The sequence below is a fragment of the Candoia aspera genome, chromosome 1, assembly GCF_035149785.1.
Source record: "Candoia aspera isolate rCanAsp1 chromosome 1, rCanAsp1.hap2, whole genome shotgun sequence".
NCBI lineage: Eukaryota > Metazoa > Chordata > Lepidosauria > Squamata > Boidae > Candoia > Candoia aspera.
In genome coordinates, this window is record NC_086153.1 from 90,563,800 (window position 1) to 90,575,647 (window position 11,848).

Below are 11,848 nucleotides of genomic sequence, written 5' to 3' on the forward strand. Positions count from 1 at the left end.
CCCCTGCCAAAGGCATGGAGCAGGGGCATCTGCAGAGAGGAGGTAAAAAAAAAAAATCAGGATGGCAGCTGGAACTACATAGAGCAGTCGTCATCATCTTAACTTTTTTGACCCCCTCAGGAAATGGTTTCATCTGTCAGGGTCTGGTGGCAGATCAGCCCACAAGTAGAAAGTCGATTAGCCATCATGACTCTAAATCCAATGAGGTACTGATCTGTCAGTAACAAGAAAGGCATATTCTTTCTTCCAGATGATTGTCATCATGACCAAAACAAATTACAATTGAGATCAATCTATGTGGAGCCAAATATCAAAAAACAGTAGACACGCTTGCTATAAAGGTCATGAAATCATGAACTACACCAGGTAATGAGTATTGGACAACAGTACCTCAGGTCCATCTACAATACATTTAGGTCATTTCCTTACTACTGATGTATTGTGTTTTTTAGCATCACCAACCATCATTGTGGTGATATAAAGTCTGTCTTCATCACTTTAGCACAGCAATGGTTGGACAAGATTACAAGATACTATAACCATTATGAGGAAATGGCCTTAGTTGCCTGAAGATTAGCAATAAATACCACTCCACAAAGTCAAGGAATTTGAAAGCTGGAAGCTTCAGAAATGCCTATCCTACTCTATGGCGGTAAAAATATACTAAAAATAAAATAAATAATTAAATATTTGGCATCTTTTCTTGATCATCGACAACTCTCCTCACCAAATTTATCTCATTCTATTGTGAATTCCTCCAATTAAAGAGATAGTGGTCTTGTTTTCCTAATTCCATTTGATGCTCCATTCTTAAACCAGCACATTTTAACTGTGCTCTACCACTGTCTCTTCTTAGCTCAGTGCTCCCCATTCTTCAGACTGACGAGGCTGGTCAGAAAAATGGTAACCTTGCAATAGGCACAAGATCCCAAGTCCAAACATCTCCAAGGGTGTTAGATAACAGGACTGGGATCTTGTGCCTATGGTAGGTTAGTTAATCAGCACCTTCAATAAAATGGTCAGCTGACATCTTTACATTCTGGCTAACTGCCCTGAGTGTTCTAAGAATGTGTGGAATATAAATTGAAGTAATGTATAATATTTTTTAAAAAGCAAAAAGAAGACCAAAGAAGATGGAACTTAGAAGAAAAAGGCACTGCTACCTAGGAGAATAAAACAAATACATAAGAATTAAAGTATTATATAGATAGACCATTAAGAAGACAACTAAGAAGGACAATTTTATGAGACTATGGAAAGGAAGAATGGTAATCAAAAGCAGTGTTCTCTAACCTGGTGCCCAGCAAATGTCTTGGCTGAAAGGAAACATCTCCTCAACTTGATCTCTACACCTGGCAAATTTGTAGACAAGTCCATCTAATTTTGCTGGCACAGTACAAAAGTGGTTTGCCATTATATTTTTTCTGGGATGTTTTACTTTCCAATCTTGCCTTCAGCTCTGTCATTTCCTCGTGATTTCCTATCCAAGTGCTATCTAGGTTTGATCCTATGTATCTTTCTGACCTCTTCCTTCATTGTAGTCTTCCACTAATCCCATCATATTATCCAATATATCCAAGGTAAGTGGGAGACTGGACTGGGAAAGATAAAGCAAGTAGAAAAAGTTCCCAGACTCCACTGCTCTGCCCCTCTTGGTGATATCTGACCATGTAAGCAAAGTAATGGCCATCCATGATATGTCATCTGAGATACTCTGGTGACATTCAGAGGTGCTGCTTCACAGATAGCTGGTGGCAAGACCTATTTGTTAGATTGGGCTGTAGGGATCAGTTGAGGCTGTTGCTATTGTACCCTCCTCTCTACTGCATAACAGCCTCCCTTTCTGAGCTTCTGACTCTGACCAGGTTAGCAATGGAGTTTTCCAGGCTCAAGGTCCTTGGGGACTTCAACCTGCCTTCCTTGGGGGTGGTGTTCAAGGTGGCCACCATGACAGCCATGGACCTGACCCAGGTCATCAAGGGCCCGACACATGACAGTTGTGTCTACTTTTCTTGTAGGAGCTACTTTTCAGCAAGGTAATTTGGGGAGACTGCTATCACTCCTCTGTCATAGTCTGACTGTCTGTTGGCCCTGGAGTTCTCTGGTGCTCTCCTCCCTCCCCCATTGCAGGGAGACTGGACCTACTCAATCAATATGCCCCTGGTAGACCCAGTAGGGTTCTAAAGGGAACTTGACGTTGTCCCTGAAGGTTGGTGCAGGGCCTCAATCGTTGCTAGAATGAGAAGGCTATGGGGGCTTTGGATTGGAGTGCAACTATGCAGCCTCTGTCTTTCCATGGATTTCAAAACTCCCCTTGGTTAACTGAGTTGCTGAGGGAGATGAAACAGTTGAAGAGATGCCTAGAGTGCCTCTGGAGGACAACAAGGATTGAACGAAGCATAAGCCAAAGCCACTATTAAGGCTTACCTCTACCAGTATTTCTCCATACTTACTGTATTCACTGATAGTCACCTGGATGCCCTGTTTGAGGCAACCTGGGCTCTCCCAGGGACAAGGGAGATTTATTGCACCCTGGGCCATCCAAGTGATTCAGTGAAAGTTCTGTCTCAGTGTCTGGAGGCTGTGGGGGATTGAATGGGGCAGAACAGGCTTCAACTCTACCTTTCCAAGACTGGCTTTTCATTCAAGGTCCCCCTAATTCTGGGGAATCTCCATTGCCTGTTCTGGATGGGGCCGCATAATTTGGGGGTCCTCCTCAACTCACAGCTCCTGTTCAAGGAATAGGTAGTGGCTGTAATCAGAAGAGCCTTTGCAAGGCAAAGTACGCCACAAGGCACACCTCTTTCCCTTTCCTGGGCCAGGAGGTTCTGCCCACTGTTCCCAGGCATGGTGGTCAGAGCATCTATTGGAGCCTGTAAATTAGTTTTGTTGAAATATTTGTTATATCTGTATTGATTTTTTTTCTTTTTTCCTTTTTTTTTTTGTAACCTCGGCTGCTGATTGTCTATTTCTTTTGTATTTTTGTTCTTTTTTTGCTTCTTTTACTGCTCTTAGCTGCCCAGAGTCACTTGTTTGAAATGAGCGGCCATATAAATTGACTGAATGAATAAATAAATGTAAGCAAAGAGTATTTGCAGAGCTATTATGGGAATTATGGGGACAGTTGTGCATTCTAAAATGGTACTTATTAGTATAAACATTGACAAAAGCAGCAGTCCTTCAACACATCTGTAAGTACCAGATCGGGGAAGACACCAGCAGTTGCCTCTTGAATTATACTGTAGATCCTGCATTAAGCAAGAGATTGAACTAGATGACCTCCAGGGTAGCCTTCCAGCACTTAATTCTGTGACTATCTGACACTAGTTCCCACTTCTGTTTTCCCTAATTACTGATGAAGAAAGAGCCATTCCTACCCCATCCATCTGGGAACTGAGTAGCAACGCGCTCTGTCTTCCATAATCCTGGTTTCCTGAGATGCGATGAATTCTAAATCCCATAATCCCCAACTCTGCTGCTCTGGATGATGGGAACTGAAATTCACGTCCAGCAAGACAATCGGGTATATAGCCATGCACCTCCTGTAGCAGGGGGTCCCTATGAAAAGTTTCGTATGGCTGGTCTTCAGGCTGTGCTTACTCCAGCCTGCCTTCCCTGCATTTGCGAGGCCCACCCCAGAGGCGGGTAGCTTTATTTTCCCGGTGCTATCGGCTGTTTATTAACCCTGTTAGCAAGCCTTCAAGAGGCCGCGCAGATGAAGGAAACCTGTGGGAGGGGATGCGCTTTATTTTCAGAGCAATTATTGCCTTGCCTGCTTTTCCAGCAATACCAACTTTCCAAGGTGGCTGCTTGCTGACTGTACTGTAGTAGCAAGAAGCTGGCTTAAACCTGGGGCCAGAGCCGCCTTTCCTACCGCACCCCACCCCCCACCCCCAACCCCCAAGCCGAGGCAAGTAGACTCTACGCGGACGGTTTATGACAAGGAATGGCAGGGAATGCCGGGGGAGCGGAAGGCAGGCGGGCAGATAGGCAGGCAGGAGGACCCCTGCCCGGCGATCGCGGCATTTGTTTGCAGAGCAGAGACGCCTCCGTGTGAACGCCAAAGCCACCAGGAGAGGTAAACTGCAAAATATCCACAGCAAAGCCGCGTGCCACTTCGAAAGCGCGGATTGGATCTGTGCGTGCCCCGGCGGGACACGCGCCCCCACAAACGCTACAATCGAACTGGCGGGTGCGGGTGTGTGCGCGCGCGCCCCGCAGAAGAGTCTGGAGCGAAGTTGGGGCTGTTGCTTTTCGACCAGGGGGACCGGGGACACGGCCTTTGGGCTCTCTCGTGACACCCTGGGGCTTCCCAGGAGCCTCTCCAGGTCTGGAGGAGGAAGGGGGGATGGCAAGGGAGGAAAAGAAATAAATGCCCGTGTTGAGTATCCCGGGGGGCGGGGCAGAGAAGCGGCAGTAGGGCCTAATGGGGAGAGAGATGAGAGGCGAAGCGAGCGATCGAAACGGCTGATGGCTGAACGAGAAGCGAAAGGGCCGTTTGCTCGGTGGCGGTGAAGCTTCCGACGCAGTCCGGCTTTCTGTAGCCCACGCACTTCTCGGTCGGCGCCCGATCCACCCCGGCGCCCAGCGCAAGCGACTGAAGGCCCTTCGCGTCCGCGCGGATCTGAGGGCATCGGCGATGGCACACGTGGCCCGGAGCCCGCGAGAACAACGGGGGGCTTTGGATTCCTTCCAGTTCCGCCTGGCTTGTTTTCCTTGCTTTGCTCCAGGTTTTACTTCTGGTTGCCTGCGAAGGCTTTCGCTCCTCCCTTTTGAAATCCTATATTAGCTGTGGCCAAAGCAGGGTAAGGAACACAGCTCATTGTTGGCAAGGGCTGATGAGAAACTCGCAGAGAAGGGGAATCCGCGGCTTCGAGTCTGTGTGCCCAGCAGCAAGAAGAATTAATCGCCGCCGCCACCCGCTCAAACACAGAGGAGGAACCGGACCGTTGCCTGCTCTATGCTGGGAGATTTCTGCTGACTGGGTCCAGCAGCGCTTTGGGAGCGAAGGAAGAAAGCGAGCGAGGGCGTGAGGTGAGTGGTGGGCTTTCTCGCGCTCCCGAAGATCGGGAATGAGGACTGGAGGCGAGGCGCGGCAAGGGAAGGGAAGGGAAGGGAAGGCTTGCCCGAGGCGGGGGAGGGAAGAGCTTCTGCGGGAGCTGGTAATCCACTTGCCCTTATAGCACAAGCAGTCCTTGCAGACTTTAATTCCCAAAGTTGCTGACAAGGAGAGCGGGAAGGTCGGACAGCGCTCTCCCATCTGTAGTTCTTATGTAAGGCTTTTCTGCAACAACACGCGTGGATTGTTTTTATTATCACGTTCACGGACGAGCGTTGCCAACCAAAAGGGGAGGAATATTAAATGGGGCGAGGGCAGAAAGAAAGGGAGTCCTTGCGCGCTCGGGGAGCGCCTAGGTGTGCGCAAGTTGCGGCTGAGGGGAGGGCGGCTGCCAGCCGGCGACGTTGCCCAAAGCGCCTTTCCCGCTTCCCAGGGCTGGAGAATTGGGAGGAATCAATTCCTCCCAGGGCTGGCAGGAGAAGCGAACCGGCTGGGCTGGAGGGGGCAGGATGGGTGGAGACCCGGAGAGGCGACTTCCTCAGCAGCAGAGATAGTGGGGAGAGAGAGGGCACCAAGCCTCAGGGGCAGGCGGGCGGGCGCGCAGGCAGGTCGTATGGATGTTGATCCCTTTCTCTGTAAATATTAACTTCCTGAAGGCTGGAAATGGCAGAGCACATGATGGCCATGAACCACGGGCGCTTCCCTGATGGAACCAGCGGGCTTCACCACCACCCGGCACATCGCATGGGAATGGGACCCTTTCCAACCCACCACCACCAGCAGCAGCAGCCTCACGCCTTCAGTGCCTTGATGAGCGACCATCTACATTACGGAGGGGGAAATATGAACGCAAACAGTGGGATCAGGCATGCCATGGGGCCTGGGAACGTGAACGGGGGACACCCTCCAGGCAGCATGCCTCCGACAGCCAGGTTTAATAATTCCCAGTTCATGGCACCGACGGTGGCCCCTCAAGGCGGGCCCTTAACAGCCAGCATGCAGTTGCAGAAGCTGAACAACCAATACTTCAGTCACCATCCTTACCCTCACAACCACTACATGCCGGATTTACTTCCCGCCAACCATCAGCTCAACGGAGCAACCCAGCATTTCCGGGACTGCAACCCCAAGCACAGCAGCAGTGGGGGGGGCGGGGGCAGTGGTGTGCCTGCTTCCGTGCCCCACGTCCCTGCAGCAATGCTGCCTCCCAATGTCATTGACACGGACTTCATCGACGAGGAGGTCCTGATGTCCTTAGTCATAGAAATGGGCTTGGATCGCATCAAGGAGCTCCCCGAGCTTTGGCTGGGACAGAATGAGTTTGATTTCATGACAGACTTCGTTTGCAAACAGCAGTCTAGCCGAGTGAGCTGCTGACTTTCGTGTAAAACAAAGGACCTTTTTTTTTCCACATGTATGAATGAAAACATTCCCTCTAGAGACAGTATTTCAAAGGCTTGTAGGAGCTTGAGTATCTGGGAAGCAGAGTAAACTATAAGCTTGTATAATTTTTCTTATTTTCTATTGGCTACCACCCCTTCTTTATTTTTAAGCTTGGACACCCATTTTTGTCCCCCTTCCCTGTAATAATTTTTAACTCTATCCATCTCTCATATCCTCAGTCTCTCTCTCTCCTCTCTCTGCTTAATTTCTTCACTGCTAACATGGCAGTTATTTCAGTGGCTAGATACAAACATTGGCAAAATATTCTTGTGGATATTCTGTAAGTTATGATTTCAAATGAGTAGAACTGCACTCAGATTCTGAGTTAAAAGATTTTTTTAAAAATGCATTAGTTGATTGCATGAACTTCAGGATAGATTCCTGCACAAATACTGCCCTCTTCCTTTGTTTTGAACTATGCATTGGCGTGAAGCTAATTTTTAGTCTGCTAAACTGGAAGCTTAGCAAATGTGGGCCAAACCTTCCCTCTTCAGGAAAAATAATACTCTTACTTAAACTCTGCTGACTGTTCCTCTCCCCCATCTGTACAGACAATAAGATAGTGTGAATGGAATGGTGGTAGGGCGGTGGGAGGGGACATCACTGGCTTTTCTTTTATTCTGGTTCTATCTTCAACATCTTTTTATTTTGGTATTGTGCTTTCATGGTTTATTCAATACATAAGGGGGGGAAACTACTGTGTTGAAAGCTTTTTAGGAAATTTGACAGTATTTTTGTACAAATTTTTTTCTGAGAACATACTTGTTAATTTATTCTATTTTAAGTTGCCAGTGTCAATAAAAAAGTTAAATGCTTTAACTTTTCCCTAGATATAGTTCCCGGTTATTTTTCCTAAACTTATTTTTCCTTCCCAACCCTTCAACTCCCCCCTCCAAATATTTAGTACATATAACCCTTTTAACTTGTTGAGCTGTTGGGTTGTGTGAACATTCCGAAGGAGTATCTACTTGACACCATTGTGTGCTATATGTCATGATCAGTGCAGAAGGTAAAAGGATTTAAATCTAATTATGACATCACAATCTCATAAGTAACATTGTGACATGCCTGTGTGATTTTTATCAACAGTGGAATTTGCCAAGAGGCAACAACTTGTGATTTGCCAACTTACTTGCTATAAATGTAGTTGTCCAGAATTATGATGCATAAAGTATTTATTCTATTTATCTATTAAACTTTAATTTTATAAATACTCTCACAAGTACTCTCAATAAGACTTGGTTCTTCATGCAGATGTATTTCTTACTATGTGAAAGGGCTTCATAAAATAAGCATGTTGTAGTTTTTGTTCCATCTTTCTTGCATCAAGATAAAAGTGCTCTTAGCCATTTTTTGTTTTTAAAACCTACATTGCACTAAAATCATAAGTTCATTACAGAGGGATGAAAAGCAGAACACCTATTGGTGGAAATGTTTTGTTGAACAAAATTGAACTAATTGTATTATGGTCTAAAGCTTGGACGCAGATACTGAAAGAATAATTTCTGTATTTTCACATGGAGATAGTAAAATATTTAAACCAATAATATATTTTATTTCACTTTCTCTTGGTGGGAAAAGACAGGTGTCCCCTACTTGCTATATATTTAACATTATGTTTAACAAGGCTGCAGCAGTTGAGTGCTGACCTGATACCTCACTTCCCAAATTATGTGTTTAGGTCTTTTTGGCAGGCATTTAGAAATCTCCCTCTCTTACAGTTAACAACTTCAAAGCACAAGTGTCAATCACCATTTTCTAACATGTCTAACCAAAATATAAGGCAGCATGACAATAGAGCAGTTGCTTTATTAAACTCCACTGAACTATGTGTAAGCTGGTACCTGTATCAACCTGGAGAAAGTCACCTGGGAAAACGTCTAAAGCTGCTTCCTTGGATTTACCTGTATTTAGTGGATTCCCCAGCAGTAGCAACAGCATTTTTCACCATGTTTTCTCTACCTTCTTCCTATAGTATGGTGGACCCTGGGCTTGTCTGTGTTACCCAGAACAATTTTCTGCCTAATGTCATAGAAATGCCGCTTGATGCCCATTAGAATGAGATAAATTGCTGTTGGGTGATAGATGACTAGGCATAAGCTTTGAGGCAGAGAATTGCACTTGGCAGCATTTTCATGTCTTACACACTTCGATCAGAATCATTCCAGAGTCTTCCCGTTGTATATCAACAAAACAAGGAATATGGTGTCAAGGGCAATCAAGCAAGAAAATAGTATTTTGAGTCACATATACTTGACCTTGCATTTGCTGCTAACTGCATTACTATTAGGCTAGAATTTGTTATGTTTGTATACAGCAAATTGTGCAGCATACACAGCAAAATTAGAGCAGCATTGAAATCTTGCAGCAATTTGTTTTAAGATGGTGTCAGTAATCTGCATCAGTAGCTAAGCCTTCACAGGGGTCAAATTTGGTTTTGGCTTATTTGGCCAGGAAAAATCTGCATACCTGGCCAGGAAAAATCTGCATAGATGTCCAAGAGACTATAGATCTATTAATTACCTAGCCAATTTATTAATAATTTTGGGTTTCAACTAGCTTTAAAAGCATTTTTCTAACTAGCTGGAGTACTGTTGAAATAGGGCTTATGATGGCATTCGATGTATGTTGTACAAAATGGTTTAAAGTTCTTGGGTTCAATAGTCACTTCTTTGCAGGAAAATGTTTCTATTTTAGTAATTCCATAAATGAGTATATTTGGGGCACTAAAAAAAACACTTCTTTCATTGAACTGTGCAAAAAGTTGCAATCAGTGGCAGGTGCTACTAAAAGAGAAATACTGATGTCAGCTTAGTAAATACCTTAGTTTAGGGCTTTATTAAGTTATCCCATATATTAATTTATCCAGAATGTACCTTGTCTGCCCCACTTCCTAACCACTACAGGTGTTTAGAAATCTCACCATAAAAATCCTGTCTGAAGCAACTTTTCTGTCCTAGAAAAACTTGAAAGGCATCCCTATAGATTTCATTTCATAACAGTCCTCAGTAATTGTAACACAAATCATTAACTCTATTCTACATAAAATTGTTAATCAACATTCTGAAATCCTTTTTGACCTACTCGCTTACTTTGAAATGAAATTAGACCATAATAAACTGGCATATGCTCAATGTCCAACTTCTGGAAGAACAAAATCAGGTCTGACATGCTGCATCCATACCACTTGCCATAAGTGTATTCTAAAATGTTAGAGAACATTTGCCCAAGTTAATCAGTGATAATGTGAGCAGTGACCAATTTATTAGCAATTGCCAGGTTGTTTTGCAAACAAGGCTGGGAAGAGGGTGCTGGTATTGCATTCTTACTTACGTTGCTTGTAACACAGGAAACCTGACCCCTGTATTTTGGCTCTTTTTCAAAAAGTTCTAATATGGTATATGAGCTCTACTGTTCTTTAAGCCATGACCATAAATAGACACAGTGCTTTATTTGCAATGGAGATCAGCGATAAGCCTCCCTGCGCAGAAGCAACACAAAAGACACTTGTTAGGAAAATAAATGCTGATTAATAAAACAACGTCACTCTCTTGCGGTTGGAGGAAAAACAACAGGCAGAGGCCATTTTTACTGGAGCTGAGAAAGACATCACATGGCAGTGAGGGGTCTGGCAAGAGCTCCTCGCAGCTGTTTATGAGGTGCTCCAGAGAGACATGGGAAGAATAAGTTGACATCTATTGTGCACTTTATAGTCTGAATGTCTTTTGTAACTGCACAAGCCTGCTCTGGCGCATAAATTGATGTGGGCAGGAAAAGCCAGGTCTTTCAGAGACAAATATTAATCCCCTAATCTGTTATGGGTGGCCAGCTCTAAAAGGTAAACACTCCTTGCGGGTGAATATATTAGGTGCTGGTGCCATCTTGTGGAATGCAGACCGAAGAGAAAAGTATTGAATGCTTCCCTCCCCTCCTTCACATCCAACAGCCTTTTCTCAGGAAAGAAGGTAGTTGCAGGTGGGCTACAGAAGATTGTGGGGAGGGGTGGCCCTGGATTAACCATTAAGCAAAATAAGGCTGTGCTTAGGGCACCAAAGGAAGGGGGGCCCTACTGAAATTTTTCTCCTAGCTATCCTGCCCTTACCTCTTTCACTGCCACACTTGACTTTAGTCTTCAATAAATTTTTGTATTTGCATTTTTTCCCTTATAACAATTTTATTAACAATTCCAGTCCCAATTGCCATCATAACCCAAGGACTACCTGTACTGATTGTCATATTTAGCTAAATTCACTATTTGTAAACACTACATTAATTTTTTTCAAAAAAAGATCTTCATTGTGATGCTTAGTCTGGAATCGCTTTTAGAGAATCTTATTCCTTAATAAGTGACAAGTAAAACGTCAGTTTTAAAATGTTTATACTAATATAACTCTTTAACAAATCCAGAGAATGAGACCAGGCCACTGAGAGTCCCAAGAAGGAAGAGAATGTTGACTGTTGAATACCTGTTTAAGAAGAACTTTGTTTTCAATAGATTTTGTGAAAGATACAAGAATGAGAAGTTCCAAATGTGGGACACACTGTTCTTTGGTAATATTCTTGGGGAAAATTATATAGAAAGAAAGGAAAGAAGTGAAAGAAAACAGAGTGAAAATAGAACAACTGCAGAAAGTTTAAGTCCTATGTCAAAAAGTATTAGAGGATACATTTCTCAACGGAACAAATGGAAAGTGGACTTAAGGAAAGGAGATGTAGAAGCTGCTTGGAAGAAAGTGAAAAGAATTGTGTTACAGAGTACCACAAAAGTGTGTGGAGCTAAGTAGTATGAAAAAGGATGCTTGATGGATTGAAGTGAAAAAAGCTGTGGATGAGTGAAAACGTGCATATATGGGAATTATACCTGAAAACCATGAGGATGAAAGCAAATTTTATATTTACATTTATTTATATTTATATTTATATGGCTGCCCATCTCACCATATATTGTTGTAGAAACAGTTAGTTGCAACTAATGTGTCATAGAGAACAAGCAAGAGACCTTTGCTCTATTTTCTCCTTCCCATCCAGGTCTGGAACTATCAAATGCTTTTCCTGCTCCTTCCTTCTGTCTGAGGACAGCTGGAGTATGACCCTTCCATCTTCATTCTTTCTTTGGATCTGGCAAAACCTCCCTCTGTCAAGCTTCGTCACCATTCCCATCTCCTGATCAGAATAGTGAAAAGGAGGGTAATCCTTTTTTATTAGCAGGAACTTCCCATATTTTCCTCAGCTTTGGAAGGGAATAGTCTCTACCTCTCACACATTGGTCATACTATGTTCTCATTTCCCTCCTCTAAAAAGCCCCCTTCTCCATCAGAGCCAGAATTGCTGACTGGTGATTTTGGC

At 44.1% G+C, this 11,848-nt stretch overlaps 1 protein-coding gene across 1 annotated transcript; it reads left to right on the forward strand.

The window, feature by feature from the left end:
• The first annotated feature begins 4,015 nt into the window (after positions 1 to 4,015).
• On the forward strand, positions 4,016 to 7,724 carry CITED2 (Cbp/p300 interacting transactivator with Glu/Asp rich carboxy-terminal domain 2). The gene is made up of 2 exons (XM_063309285.1): positions 4,016 to 5,034; positions 5,716 to 7,724. The coding sequence occupies exon 2, from the start codon at positions 5,723 to 5,725 to the stop codon at positions 6,434 to 6,436; it is 714 nt and encodes a 237-aa protein (XP_063165355.1). The 5' UTR covers positions 4,016 to 5,034; positions 5,716 to 5,722; the 3' UTR covers positions 6,437 to 7,724.
• The last annotated feature ends 4,124 nt before the right edge of the window (positions 7,725 to 11,848 follow it).

Excerpts from the sequence above, each read along its gene's own strand:
- CITED2 (XM_063309285.1), top strand. The coding sequence starts at position 5,723 with ATGGCAGAGCACATGATGGCCATGAACCACGGGCGCTTCCCTGATGGA.